Below are 13305 nucleotides of genomic sequence, written 5' to 3' on the forward strand. Positions count from 1 at the left end.
ACGGTGGAACAGGTTTTTCAGGCCTCCATCTTTCCTTACAGTCTGAGGGTGGCACACAGGCCCCAGTGTTGGGGAAAACAACCCTTATGCTACAAGCAGGCCACACCCCTGATGTACTGCCAAGAAGGAGGTGCAGCCTCGCTGGGGACTCCCCAGAGCTGGTTACTAAGGGGCCCACCGAGCAATTCTCCTCTCATAGTCCTTGCATTTCCCTTCTCAATCCAAAATCCTCCTGTCAGGAAGAGCAAACAGGGCAAAGGGGAACCAAGTCAGACAGCCAGGATCACAGAGTCCTCGTGAGGCCCCTCAGTGGCCCCCACTGCTAAGGAAGATCTGCCTAGCATCAGGTCCTTCCAGGTGCCACTGAGGGTAGATTCTGCACTGTCCTTTGGGATCTGAGTGGTTGAGGACCGCACCAGTGCGAGATGCTTGGAAAACCCCATGCTAGAAGCGGAATGCCCCCGCTTTACTCCTTCAGCCCTCCCACCAACAAAAGATACATGGAATTTTCCAGTCAGCTCTAGCGTGGTTTTAATGGCTCACAGAGGGAGTCCCTGAGATGTTCAGTTCTCCCTCACTCCCCTGCTTGCTCACGCCCTTCCCTGCCCCTACTCCCACTACCCGCTCCACAGTCCCGGCAACAGCCAGGCCAGGGTGGTGGCTACTGCAGCCCAGATGCATGCTGGAGCCACGGTGCTTGCCACGGCGCTGTTGCACAGGTCTCCGAAGCAGCAGTTCCTGTGGGTTTCATAGGTCACGTCTCCCACCGACTCCACTTCTACTTGATTGCAACGATGCGCAGCCACGCAGGCCGGATGCTGATGGCTCAAGGTCATGGAGGCTGAGAGCAAGAATGAGACTAGGGTGTTGGACTCCTGGCTTCAGGGCTTGCATTCTGAGGCAGATGTGATTCAAGGAACCCAAAGGGATTCTCTGCGCCCCCCCCCCCAAAAAAAACACCTCCCTGGAGTGTGGGGGGAAGAAGGGAGGGAAGGAGGAAGGGAGGGAATACCATTGTGTTCTTAGGATTTTATCTACAAAGCACATTGAATCTTTAAAAAAAATAATTAAAAATTAAAATAAAATACATTTTAAAAAAGAAGAGAAATTGAAACAAGCCTCTGCCTGCAGCACTGGCATCCCAAATGGGTGCCGGTTTGAGTCCTGGCTGCTCCTCTTCCAATCCAGCTCTCTGCTTATAACCTGGGAAAGCAGTGGAAGATGCTTCAAGTTCTTGGGCCCTTGCACCCTTGAGGGAGACCCGGAAGAAGCTCCTGGCTCCAGCCTGGCCCAGCTCTGACTATTATGGTCCTTTGAGGAGTGAACTATCAGATGAAGACCTTTCTCTGTTTCTCCCTCTATCTGTAACTCTGCCTCTCAAATAAATAAAATCTTAAAAAATAAATAAATAAAAGATCTCTCTGAACCGAGTGATCACTTGGTTGTGACTGACCTTGTGTGACAACCACTGATGTCACCTCAGGCACTGGGAAGGACATCACTTCTGTGGAATTCCTGCCTACAACACGTGATTTCAGACTCATCGTGAGACAATATCCAAATCAAGGGACTTTCCATAAACTGACATAGCATACAAACAAAGAGTTTTTAAAGAACATAAAATAACCTATCAGGGCTTTAAGACTGAGAACGTGCAGAGCATGGAGGAGACCAAGAACACGAGAACTAACCGCAGCGTGGGATCCTGGTCAGGGTTGTCGGCCAGGGAAAGGACTTGAGTGGAACAACTGGCTACATCGAACAAAGCCGAAATTAGCTGATAGTATTGCACCAGTGTGACTTTCCAGTTGTGATTATTGTAGGGTTACAAGAGAGGATGGCCTTGGGGGAAGCTGGGTGATGGATGTGCAGGAACTCTCTCTACTACTTTTGCAATTTTCTGTCAATCCAAAATTATCTCAAAAGTAGGAAAAAAAAAAAACAAACAACAAACCACCCCCACCCCCTGATTCTTAGCTGATCCCTGACAGTCGAATTGCGGCTTCACATTTTGGTCCCTGCCTTCAAGGGGCAGGGTTTTCTCAGATATGAATGAATGTGGCCCGAGAGATTTTGTTCTGGAGAGCACAGGGAGGGAGGTGGGAGCACCGGCCTGTGGGCCATCGGGTGGCTCAGTGCCAGGAGCCAGAAGGAGGGCAGACTGCTCTGCTCCAGCAGCGACACCATCTGCCCAGGCCAGGCTGAGCCTGGAAGGTTCTGGAAGGAGTGGGGGAAGGGCGGGGAGGCTGGAAGCAGGGAAGGGCTGAAGGAAGAGAGAGAAACTGAGGACTCACGGTTCCCAGATATCTTGACTTGTCCCAGGCCTGGTTGGGGTTTGCGGTCCAGGAAGCCACAGCGTTCGCCCTCGTCACAGGTGACTGTCACGGTCTCTTTGCAGGAGCTGCTGGGGCCGCTGCCGCCACAGTGGTAGCATCGCATGCGGTTTCCTGGCAGGAGAGAAGAGGCGCTGGACCCGGGCCCTCAGGGCTGGCAGAGTGGGGGCGCCAGTCTGCATGAGAGGGGCCTTGGCCACCTTCTTACCCAACGCTGCCCCCAGGAGGGTGCCAAGCAGGATCCACAGCAACTGGGGGTTCATGGCGTCTGCCTGTGTGAGCAGCTCTTCTCCCTCCCGCCCTCCCCCCTCCTGGCCCTGCTCTGTCAGCCTTATATCCCCCTGGCCCTGGGCTTTATGGGGCTTATAAAAAGGGAGGAAAGAGTCCCCCCCCCCCCCGCAGGCACCAGGGGCCCCATGGGGACTGGGAGGGGCCCCACGGAAGCTCTCAGCACCCTCTGGACCACGCCTAGGGATCCCCAAGTCCTCCTGTGGGTCCTTGAGGGTCTTCCTTCTCCACTGCGTATCTGTGTGAGATTAGATTTTCTTCCTATTCTTCAACCTAAGCGACATATCCCATCGAACACACTGAATTCAGAAGCAGTTGTAAGTAGCCAGCCATCTTTGATTAAATAGATTTGCAAAAATGTAAAGCTATGCCACTCTTCTCAAGGTGCTGTTGGGAAGCAATGATTACTTTTTACACAACTATGGTCTGTCAATGTGATAGATGGGTTACTTTTATTTTTTAAGCCAACCAATAAATATCTATTCAACATATTCTGTTTAGATGCTTCATGTTGTGACTAGTGATACAATCCACATACAGAAAACTCTGTGGCGTCTTCAGTAATTTTTAGGAGTCTAAAGAGAGGCTGAAATCAAAGTTTGAAAACCACTGGGCACCTGTGTCTCCCGGTCCCACCCCACCCCCAGACTTGCTGCTTCTGGAGCATTGCAGGCCTGATTCCCCAGCTGCAGCTCTCTCCCTCCCAACGTCTGAAATCCCAGGATCCCAGACTCTCCCACACAGCCCCCCACCCCCAAATCCCTCCCCACACCTCCGCTCTGAGTCTTTGGATCCCACCCTGGTGGAAGCGCATCCATCCTGCCAGACCCACCTGTGATTCATTCAATCCTGCAAGGTAGTAAACCCGCGAGGGATAATTATGGAGCAGGAATGTTGAGGCTTGGGGAGAGGGGGAGGAATCAAAGGGATCCGAAGCTGGGTGGGGTCCGCCTGCCACAGCTGGGCTTTGTATGTGGGGTGTGGGGGTATTGCTGATGGTACACTCACAACACCCCGCCGTCTGGGTCAGGGCTGTGACCTTGACAGACACTCCACGCACCAAGGGGGAAAGGGAAAACAAAGACAGGGCGAGGAGTCAGAGCAGAGAACAGCTTGAGACGGGCAAGGAGGGGGAAGAGCTGGAGGGAAGGTGACAGACACTATTTGGGAGCGGCAGACGGTGCTCTGTGGCACAGACACACTGCAGGAAAACCGAGAGGACCCTCGGGGCAAGGGCGCATTCAAGTTGGGGGCAGGCAGGCATTGTGAGAGGGGAGGTGCAGAGCAGAGGCTGCAGAGTCTGGTCTCAGTTCCGCCCCCCAGATTCACTCCCTAGGTGTGTTTGTTTATGGGTCCTCCCTGTTCGCTCCAGCTCTCAGGGTGCAGCTCATTCTCCCAGACTGCAGAGCCCTGAGCCAGCCATGGGCCCCACCAGCATCTTCCTCTGCGTCCTGTTCCTCTCTGGGGCACTGGGTAAGGGTGGACCCGGCAATCCTCAGGGGACAGGGAGCTGGGGCCGGAGGGGAGGGGCTGGAAGAGGCCAGGAAGAAAACTGGGGGGCTCTCGGGGGACCAGGCCCTTGGGAACAGCCCCAGGCCAGCCCGAAAGGGAGGAAAAGGAAAAGTTACCTTCATAGGCTTTTCAGAACCACTGTCTTCCCTGCTGGCCCTCGCCTGCCTCTGTCTCCCCATCCCTAATCTCACATCTTGCTTCTTTGCTGGGCTCCTCTGTCAAAGTCGTGTCCTATTTTCTTATCTGTCTCTGGGCCATCTACTTAACTTTTCACTTCCTCCCTCCTCCTCCTCCTCCCGCTGGCTCTGGCTTCTGCCACTCTGAATGCCCAGCTCCGATTCTCTTGGCTTCTGTTTATGTCCCGTGTGTCTCTCTCCATGCCTGTATCCCTCTCGTCTCTGCCCTTGTTTCTCTTCCTGCTTTGTCTCCCCTCCCTTCTCCCTGCCTCTTTTTCTGTCTGCCCTTCTCCCTCAGTTCCATGGCTTCCCTCTCTCTCAGTTGTGCCACTTCTCTCTGTGGATCCCTTTCCCAGACCTAGGCTCTGCCTCTCACGGGGAGTGTTTGCCTCTCCCCACTGCCCTGATCTGTGCTGCCCCAACAGGTCTCACCACTTCCCCTGCCCAGGGCCGGCTCCGCTGTTACACCTGCAGCTTCGCCAAACCCTGCTACCCTGTTCCCACCGAGTGTCGGGAGGGGGAAGCTTGTGGCATCAGCACAGGCACCTCAGGTAGGAGTCCGGCTCGGTGGCCCCTCTCCCTAACGCCCTGCCTCCCTCTGTCTTTCCTGCTGCCCCACCTCGGTTTTCTCTTCTTCCCCACAGATCAGAACGAGATCATCCAACGGAAGGGCTGCCTCCCACGGGCACAGTGCCTTCTGCCGGGCCGTGCCACCTACTGGTCACGCTCCTATATTCTGCGGCACGAGTGTTGCGAGCAGGACCTGTGCAACACGGCCACCAAGCCGCAGGGGCTCCCCAGCCTCCTCCTCCTCCTCCTCACCCTGCTCCTGCTCGTGGCTGGCACCGCCTGGGGAGGCGCCTTCCTCCGCTAACCCCATGTGGATCTGCAGCCCGCAAGCTGGGACTCCTCCACCAACAGCAGTGCCCTACAAACACCTGTACAGACACTCCTGAGGCCTGCTCAAGAACCTGATTCCGGACAGAGACTTCAGACCCTTGAGCCCAACACCTTTGCAGACCCCTTCCACTATCTGATTCCTTAGACTCCAGCCCCTACAGGAACCTGCCTGGAACCCAGGCTCATAAAGGACACTTGTTCTGTATCTTTTGTCTTTTGATGTGTGTGTGTGTGTGTGTTAAAGATTTTTATTTTATTTTATTGAAAGGTAGAGTAACGAAGGAGAGAAATATCTTCTATCTGCTAGTTCTCTCCCAAAATGCCCACAACAAGCCAGGACTGGGGCCCCAGGAGCCTGGAACTCCATCCAGGTCTCCCATATGGGTGGCAGGATGGCCAAGTACTTGGGCCATCCTCATCTGCCTCCCAGGCCCATCAGCAGGAAGCTGGATCAGAAGTGTGACATAGCCAGGACTGCATCCAGGATGTGGGTATCACAAGCAGCGGCTTCACCTGCTGTGCAACAACACCTGCCCTCAGTCTTTCGTCTTTTCTAAATGCCTGTTGCTGATTCCCCCAGGTTCCAGGCAGGGCAGGCATTTCGACGGATTTGGGGGGGTCCCAGGCAAGAGACTTGAAAGGGCACCAGGTTTGGGGAGGAGAGTCTCAATGGGGAAGATTAATCTGGTAGGTGGCAAACTCAGGGGGGAGGCCTTGAGAACTTCGAAGAGTACATTTCATAGCAGGGCCATCTGGGAGCCTGGGGATGGGCAGTGTGTGCACTGCGCATGTGTGTGCGCCTGTGTCCTAAGGGCAAACTACAGCTGCTTGGCCAGTTGGGCTGCAATGCTGGACCCTGAGCCAGATGCTCCCTTTCCCCTCATTCTCCATCCGCGTTGTTAGGCTGCTCTGTCCCCTCGGAGCATGGCTGCACTGTGAAGGCTTAGGAGAAAGCGTTTCCCTGGTGAGGCCCAGGCGTGAGCCTCAACACAGAGGGGCACATGGCGCAGCTGCCTGGGAGGGTGTGGCTGGGAGTCCGGCTCCTTTCTGCCTGGGATCGGGGGATGGCCGCCTTGGGAGCACCAGTGGCCTTCCCTGCTTCATCAGCCCAGGCTTGTCCACATTCCCCAGAGAGCTCGGCATAAACCACCCCTTGGGAATCCCTCTGCCAGCCCCTGTGGACACGCCCTCCGCGGGGGTGGGAGTGGGAGATAGGGTATGACCCCTGGGTGGCAGGGGAGTCAGGAGCTGCACATGTGCCCCGTGGTTCAGACTCCACAAGGAGCGCCATGGGAAGTGTGCGTGCCCAGGATAAGGAGGGTGTGGGGAGGGGCCCAGCCCTGACTCAGCTCCGTCCCCTTCCATCGGAGGAAGTCCTGGGGTCCCTGAAAAGTGCGTGTTTCCCCTGTGCTTCCGTTCTCAGTGTGGAGAAACCTGGGCGGTGAGGGGCCGGGTGTCTGGCTTAATTTGGAGGCAAGCTGAGCCTTCTTCCCATTTTCTCTGTCCCCCGGTTCCACTTCGTGGTTCTATTTTCTCCCTCTGTCCATCTTCTCCCTCCTACTGTGACTTGAGCCTCAGATTCCCCTCCCACCAGTTTCCCTCCATTGCTCGAATCTCTGGATTCCTCTGTCTCCTCCCTGCCCACTCCCTCCCTCCCCATCCTCACCAACGGCCCCAGACTCCCTTCAATCCCATAGTCCTCTGGGCTCAGGCATCCCCCAACCCCGGCTGCTACAAGTCAGGAGAGCACACTGTTTTGTAGGTGGCATCATAGAATAATGTTCCTCCTTTCATTCACCCAACACGAAGAACGGCTGGGGGGAGCTGCTGGAGACAGCTGGATGGTGAGGTCACCTCCTCCGCCCCTCCCCCCTTGACAAGGTTTTCAGGGAGACAGCGGGTCACACTTCCCAGCAGCAGATGTCACCAAGAATCACTTGATCTTGTGGGCTGGTGGGCTGTGGGGTTTACAAAGCAGGGAGACAGATAAATGATGCCTCTATTCTCCCCCTCCCCAGGAACCAGGGGCTCGTCCCCACCCCAGCGCCAGCAGGCCCCCTCTCATCCCCAGTCCCCTTGGGGATTTAAGCCTCTGCCCCCTCATTTTTCCTCACCTGAGATGGGCCAAATGGATGTTCTCATAGACCTGGATTTCGGGTTTGAAGTGGGGAATCGAGACATCTGGGGAGGAGGAGACACATGTGGAGGACCAAAGAGAAGTCCCCAATAACTCAGCACTGTGTCCCCTACCAGCCCCTCCCCAAGAGAAGAGCCAGCACAGAGCCCAAGCCCAGCCCTCTTCTGCCCTCTGGGAGGGACGGACTCACCTCTGCCTTGAGCCGCCCTGACCCTCCGCCTCCAGAGCAGGACGCTGAGGGCCAGGATGGCGAACCCCTGGCCCACTATGAGCAGCAGCATCAGGATGCGGGCCACGTCCCAGCCCGCGGAAGGGGCACAGAGGACAGGAGAGGCATCCACAAAGGCTATGGTGAGGGCGAGACAAGACAGGGAGGGAGGAAGGAGGAGGGAGGAGGGAGGGGCTCCCTGAGCCCCAGAGAATTCCTCGTCCCACAGCAGGTTTCATGAACTTCCCTGCCCCGACATCTGCTCCCTCCCAGCCCCTCCCCAGCCACTTTGCCCCTCTCCAGGCCCCTCTCCCTGACCCCACAGCCCCTGCAGACACATGGACAACTAACGCCAGAGATCACATCACGGGCCGTGACTGCGCTGTCCCCTTCTCAGGACAGACAAATGCCTTCCCTCCCTTCACTCCTCCGTTCACTCTCCGAGCCTTTGCTGGGTTCCATCAGCCCTGCAGCGTGTCAGGCAGGGAGGAGGCAGGGGATGCCCCTTCACTGGCCTCTGCTTCCTGAGCCTATGGCTCTCTGCCCCTCCTTCCTGCATTATAAACGGGTTATTCTATATCTCGGAGCATTCATTCCCCGTATAATGGCCTTACTATTGTAAATCAATTACATTTTTTCTCTTTCTGCCTTCACTGTCAATGGAGCCATTATAACACCAGTGCATACATCTTTTCTTCAAAAGACAACTCTTGGGGCCCGGCACTGTGGCAGAGCGGGTAAAGCCGCCTCCTGCAGTGCCAGCATCCCACATGGGTGCCAGTTTGAGTCTCGGCTGCTCCACTTCCGATCCAGCTCTCTGCTATGGCCTGGGAAAGCAGTAGAAGATCGCCCAAGTGCTGGGACCCCTGCACCTGCGTGGGAGACCTGGAAGAAACTCCTGGCTCCTGGCTTCGGATCGGCACAGCTCCGGCCATTGCAGCTAATTGGGGAGTGAGTCAGTGGATGGAAGACCTCTCTCTCTCTGTACCTCTCCTCTCTCTGTGTAACTCTCTCAAATAAATAAATAAATCTAAAAAAAAAAAAAAAAAGGAAGAAAAAAAAAAAAAACTCTTCCAGCAATCATTCTTACCGTCTTCCTCTCTGCTATGAGAGCCCACAGAAATCACAGATCACTGTATTTTGAAACAAGATGGCGCACCAGGCAATGGTCGGCTCCACCAGAAGTCACTCCTGACCCGGCTCGATTTGCCTCCTATCCCACCTGCTTCCCTGACCAGCAGGTGGGAGAAGAGCTGGGGGCAACAGCCCTGCCCACCTGCTCCCTCAGTTTACCTGCCAGGCTAAAGCTGACCCCTTTGTTCTGAGACACGAGGCAGCGGATGATTCTCGGTCTACGGACCCTGGGCTCAGGAGGTCCCTCCCCGGGACACACCAAAAGCAGAGCAGCCCCCTCACTCCAGAATGACTGAACACGGCCCCTCACGGGACCCTTCCCCTCCAGCCAGGTTGCAAAGTCCAGGCGTCTCGCAGGAAACACAGAACAGAGGAGGAGAGAGCAGGAGGACCCATCGGCAGCCCTTGCAGATAACTGGGATCCTGTTGTGGGGAGGGGAGAGGGACAGCTTAGCTCTTGCGCAGGGCGTCCCCCTTCTCCCCGCGGCCACTGCTCTGCACACCCCTGCTCACCTTTGAGCAGGGAGACATCATACATCCTCCAGTTCTGGTACTTGTAGCGCTGACCCAGCACCGCACACCAGTACCTCCCAGCATCTCCCTCCTGGGACCCCTCCAGCCAAAGAGAATAGTTGCCCAGCAGCTTGGCCCTGGATTCCCTTCCGGTTTTCCTAAGGCCAGCAATGAACTTGGTGATTTTGACTTGGACCACCATGGTGGTAGAGGAGCCTGCAGCAGAGCTGTGGAACCAAGCCAGGATTTCATCTCCGTGCAGCGTGGGCGGTGGGGGGCAGGGCAGCTCCAGGGCCTCCCCCAGGGTCACATAGACATCCCGGATGTTGTCTGTGGGGAGAGGGTTGTGTGAGGCCAGAGACCTCCATCGAATGGACACCACCCCCTGTTGCCAACTCGACCTCCAGCCCCGGGCTTCCTCCCACTCTGGGGTTCCCCAGCCCTGCCTTGGCTGGTGGGCACATTTCTCTAGTAAGCTTTCCTCCACACGCCTCAGCATCTGGAGGGCAAAGGCTGGGATATTTGAAATGCCGGCATCTCTCCCAGCATTTACTCATTGGTTCTTGTTTTCTCCAGGAAACTCCACCCATCCTCCTTCCCTCCGGGGCTTCCCCAGCACAGGAGGTAGAGAGTTCAGGCGGGGTAAATGTATCTTCCTGACTCAGGTGCCTTGCCCAAGCCTCAGGAGAAACAGCAGCTGTCCCTGTCCAGCCTTGAAAATAGCTGAGGGGTCCCCCTCCTCCTGCCGCTTACCTGCAGCAGCCTGGAAGGGCCAGTGTAGGAACAGGAGGAGGAACCAGACTGCCATGGCGAGAGCCTGCCAAGGTCTCTTGCTCCCAGCCCCGGCAGCCCCAGGGAGGAAACGGGCCAGATAAAGGCCCCGGTCTGCAGTGACATGGCCTCTGGATGGGATGAGAAGTACCCACCACTGTTCCTTCCTGGCGGGGGGGGGGGGGGGGGAGGACGCCGTCCGTCCAGGCTGCTTCAAAGATGACCTCCTCACCCCCTGACTCCACTCCAGCTGAGAGACTCAAATCAAGATTTTCCATGGGCACCTGTTCGAGTCCCAGCTGCTCCCCTTCTGATCCAGCTCTCTGCTATGGCCTGGGAGAGCAGTAGAAGATGGCCCAAGTCCTTGGGCCCCTGCACCCATGTGGGAGACCTAGAGGAAGCTCCTGGCTCCTGGCTTTGGATAAGCTCAGCTCTGGCCATTGTGGTCATTTGGGGAGTGAACCAGCGGAATGGAAGACTTTCTCTCTCTCTCTCTCTCTCTCTCTCTCTCTCTCTCTTTCTGGCACTACCTTTTCGGTAATGCTTTCAAATAAATAAAATAAATCTTAAAAAAAAAAAAAAAGATTTTCCATGCTGAGAAGCCTTTAGAGAAAGTGCCCAGATGTTGGCCTCCTGTCAGTCTGGAAGCATATTCTGTCATCTCTCTTCAGCTCCTAACAGATGTCAGCTGTCTTTGTGTTGGTAGAACCCAGCACAAGATGGTGTATACAGTCAGTACTCCATAAATGACTATGGTTGCCTGGCACAGACCTTCCAGAACCTTTGATGAGTGTATTAAGTTTCTACTCAAGGAAGATAGCAGGTGCCCTTGAGTATTCCGTGATTCATCCTTTAGCCCCTGGAAATATTGTTGTTGTTGTTGTTGTTATTATTGAACAGAAAGATTTGGGGCTGGCATGGTGGTGCAGTAGTTAAAGCCACTGCCTGCAATGCCAGCGTCCCATATGGGTGCTGGTTAGAGACCCGGCTACTTCATTTTCTGTCTGGCTCCCTGCTATGGCCTGGGAAAGCAGCAGAAAATGGCTCAAGTGCTTGGGCTCCTGCACCCATGTGGGAGATCTGGAAGAAGCTCCTGGCTCCTGTCTTCAGCCTAGCCCAGGTCCAGCCGTTGTGGCCATTTGGGGTGTGAAACAGTGGGTAGAAGATCTTTCTCTCTCTGTCTCCTCCTTTTTCTGTGTAATTCTGACTTTCAAACAAATAAATGAATCTTTAAAAACAATAAGTAGGCCGGCACTGCGGCTCAATAGGCTAATCCTCCACCTAGCAGCGCCGGCATACTGGGTTCTAGTCCCGGTCGGGGCGCCAGATTCTGTCCCGGTTGCCCCTCTTCCAGGCCAGCTCTCTGCTGTGGCCAGGGAGTGCAGTGGAGGATGGTCCAAGTGCTTGGGCCCTGCACCCCATGGGAGACCAGGAGAAGCACCTGGCTCCTGCCATCGGATCAGCGCGTTGCGCCAGCTGCAGCGCGCCAGCCGTGGCGGCCATTGGAGGGTGAACCAACGGCAAAAGGAAGACCTTTCTCTCTGTCTCTCTCTCTCACTGTCCACTCTGCTTGTCAAAAAAAAAAAAAAAAAGTAAATAAAAAAAAACCCTCTCTGTTTCTCTCACTAACTCTGTCAAATAAAAAAAATTTGAAAAAAGATTTAAAAAAAATGTATGTTGAAAGTCAGAGTTACAGAAACAGAGACGGAAGGAGAGACAGGTCTTCATCTGCTGGTTCACTCCACAGATGGCTGCTACAGCCAGGGCTGAGCCAGGATGAAGCCAGAAGCCAGGAGCTTCACCGGGGTCTCCCACATGGGTGGAAGGAGCCCAGACACTTGGGTCATCTGCTGCTTCTCCCAGGCTACTAGCAGGGAGCTGGATTGGAAGTGGAGCAGCCGGGAAGTGGGTGCCAGCATTGTAGGTGACAGGTTTATCCACTATGACACAATGCCAGCTCCAGGAATGACTCTTTTTTTTTTTTTTTTCAAAGATTTATTTATTTATTTGAAAGTCAGAGTTACAGAGAAAGGAGAGGCAGAGAGAGAAAGAGAGAGGTCTTCCATCGGATGGTTCACTCCCCAATTGGCCGCAATAGCTGGAGCTGTGCCAATCCAAAGCCAGGAGCCAGGAGCCAGGAGCCTCCTCTGGGTCTCCCACGCAGGTGCAGGGGCCCAAGGACTTGGGCCATCCTCCACTGCTTTCCCAGGCCATAGCAGAGAGCTGAATCAGAGGAAGAGCAGCCAGGTCTCGAACTGGAACCCATATGGAATGCCAGCACTTCAGGCCAGGGCGTTAACCCATTGTACTACAGTGCCAGCCCCTGGAATGGCTTTTTTTTTTTTTTTTTAACAGGCAAAGTGGACAGTGAGAGAGAGAGAGAGAGAGAAAGGTCTTCCTTTGCCGTTGGTTCACCCTCTAACGGCCGCCGTGACTGGCGCGCTGCGGCTGGCGCACCGCGCTGATCCGAAGGCAGGAGCCAGGTGCTTCTCCTGGTCTCCCATGGGGTGCAGGGCCCAAGGACTTGGGCCATCCTCCACTGCACTCCCTGGCCACAGCAGAGAGCTGGCCTGGAAGAGGGGCAACCGGGACAGAATCCGGTGCCCCGACCGGGACTAGAACCCGGTATGCCGGCGCCGCAAGGCGGAGGATTAGCCTAGTGAGCCGCGGCGCCAGCCTGGAATGGCTCTTAAGGCAGCTCTTCTTATAGTTCTGATAGTTTTCCATGTGTATTTATTTATCTTAAAATTATGTTGATGAGCTATTCCATACATAGCAAAGACTATAAGTGATGTTCAACTGTGTAGTGGAGAAACAGGTATACTCAGACAACGAAGCTCTGGACAGCAGTGAGAATGAACACTGCATTGCAATGGCAGCAAGGCTGAATGTCACAAACCTAATCATAGTAAAAGAAGGCAGGTGTGAGGAACACTTACTAAAAAGTACAGAAAGAAGGGCCGGTGTGTGGCACAGCAGGTAAAGCTGCCACCTGCAGTGCCGGAATCCCATATAGGCACTGGTTCACTTCCTGGCTGCTCTGCTTCAGATCCAGCTCCCTGCTAATGCTCCTGGGAAAGCAATAGAAGATGGTCCAAGTACTTGGGCCACTGCACCTACATGGGAGACCCGGAGGAAAATCCTGGCTCCTGGCTTCAGCCTGGTTCAACCCTGGCCATTGTGGCCACTTGAGGAGATGGAAGATCTGTCTCTTCCCCTCTCTCTGAAACTCTTTCAAATAAATAAATAAATCTCTAAAAATTAATGAAGTAAAAAGTACAAAAATAGTTAAAATCAATCTGTGGTGTGAGAAATATGAATAATGGTTGCCCT

At 54.8% G+C, this 13305-nt stretch overlaps 2 protein-coding genes across 4 annotated transcripts; one reads left to right on the plus strand and one right to left on the minus strand.

Moving 5' to 3' along the window:
- Positions 1 to 495: 495 nt before the first annotated feature.
- On the minus strand, positions 496 to 10108 carry LY6G6F (lymphocyte antigen 6 family member G6F). Of its 3 annotated transcripts, none has more exons than XM_089334264.1 (6): positions 9955 to 10084; positions 9202 to 9531; positions 8848 to 9111; positions 7537 to 7692; positions 2295 to 2447; positions 496 to 841 (listed from the first exon to the last, which is right to left on the minus strand). In XM_089334264.1, exons 1-6 carry the CDS (start codon positions 10007 to 10009, stop codon positions 618 to 620), a joined length of 1182 nt encoding a protein of 393 aa, XP_089190390.1. In that variant the 5' UTR covers positions 10010 to 10084; the 3' UTR covers positions 496 to 617. The 3 variants fall into 3 exon arrangements, with proteins under 3 accessions (XP_089190390.1, XP_017200471.2, XP_051710906.3); XM_051854946.3 differs by lacking the exons at positions 496 to 841; positions 2295 to 2447 and adding exons at positions 6964 to 7167; positions 7324 to 7390 and having other exon boundaries at positions 9955 to 10108; XM_017344982.4 differs by lacking the exons at positions 7537 to 7692; positions 8848 to 9111; positions 9202 to 9531; positions 9955 to 10084 and adding an exon at positions 2542 to 2701.
- On the plus strand, positions 3796 to 5414 carry LOC127493071 (lymphocyte antigen 6G6e). Its single transcript, XM_051854948.3, has 3 exons — positions 3796 to 4094; positions 4735 to 4860; positions 4954 to 5414. The coding sequence occupies exons 1-3, from the start codon at positions 4043 to 4045 to the stop codon at positions 5181 to 5183; spliced, it is 408 nt and encodes a 135-aa protein (XP_051710908.3). The 5' UTR covers positions 3796 to 4042; the 3' UTR covers positions 5184 to 5414.
- Positions 10109 to 13305: the final 3197 nt, after the last annotated feature.

This window comes from Oryctolagus cuniculus, chromosome 5 (assembly GCF_051225735.1).
Source record: "Oryctolagus cuniculus isolate XC-2025 breed Fujian yellow rabbit chromosome 5, ASM5122573v1, whole genome shotgun sequence".
Taxonomy (NCBI): Eukaryota; Metazoa; Chordata; class Mammalia; order Lagomorpha; family Leporidae; genus Oryctolagus; species Oryctolagus cuniculus.

What these genes read in the sequence shown, in the direction of transcription:
- LY6G6F (XM_089334264.1), bottom strand. Translation starts at nt 10,009, where the DNA reads ATGGCAGTCTGGTTCCTCCTCCTGTTCCTACACTGGCCCTTCCAGGCT. An exon ending in TGATGTCTCCCTGCTCAAAG is followed by an intron (nt 9,112 to 9,201) that starts GTGAGCAGGGGT and finishes TCCCCACAACAG; the next exon opens with GATCCCAGTTATCTGCAAGG. An exon ending in AGTCAAGATATCTGGGAACC is followed by an intron (nt 842 to 2,294) that starts GTGAGTCCTCAG and finishes TCTTGCTCTCAG; the next exon opens with CCTCCATGACCTTGAGCCAT.
- LOC127493071 (XM_051854948.3), top strand. Translation starts at nt 4,043, where the DNA reads ATGGGCCCCACCAGCATCTTCCTCTGCGTCCTGTTCCTCTCTGGGGCA. An exon ending in GTTCCTCTCTGGGGCACTGG is followed by an intron (nt 4,095 to 4,734) that starts GTAAGGGTGGAC and finishes CTGCCCCAACAG; the next exon opens with GTCTCACCACTTCCCCTGCC. An exon ending in CATCAGCACAGGCACCTCAG is followed by an intron (nt 4,861 to 4,953) that starts GTAGGAGTCCGG and finishes TCTTCCCCACAG; the next exon opens with ATCAGAACGAGATCATCCAA.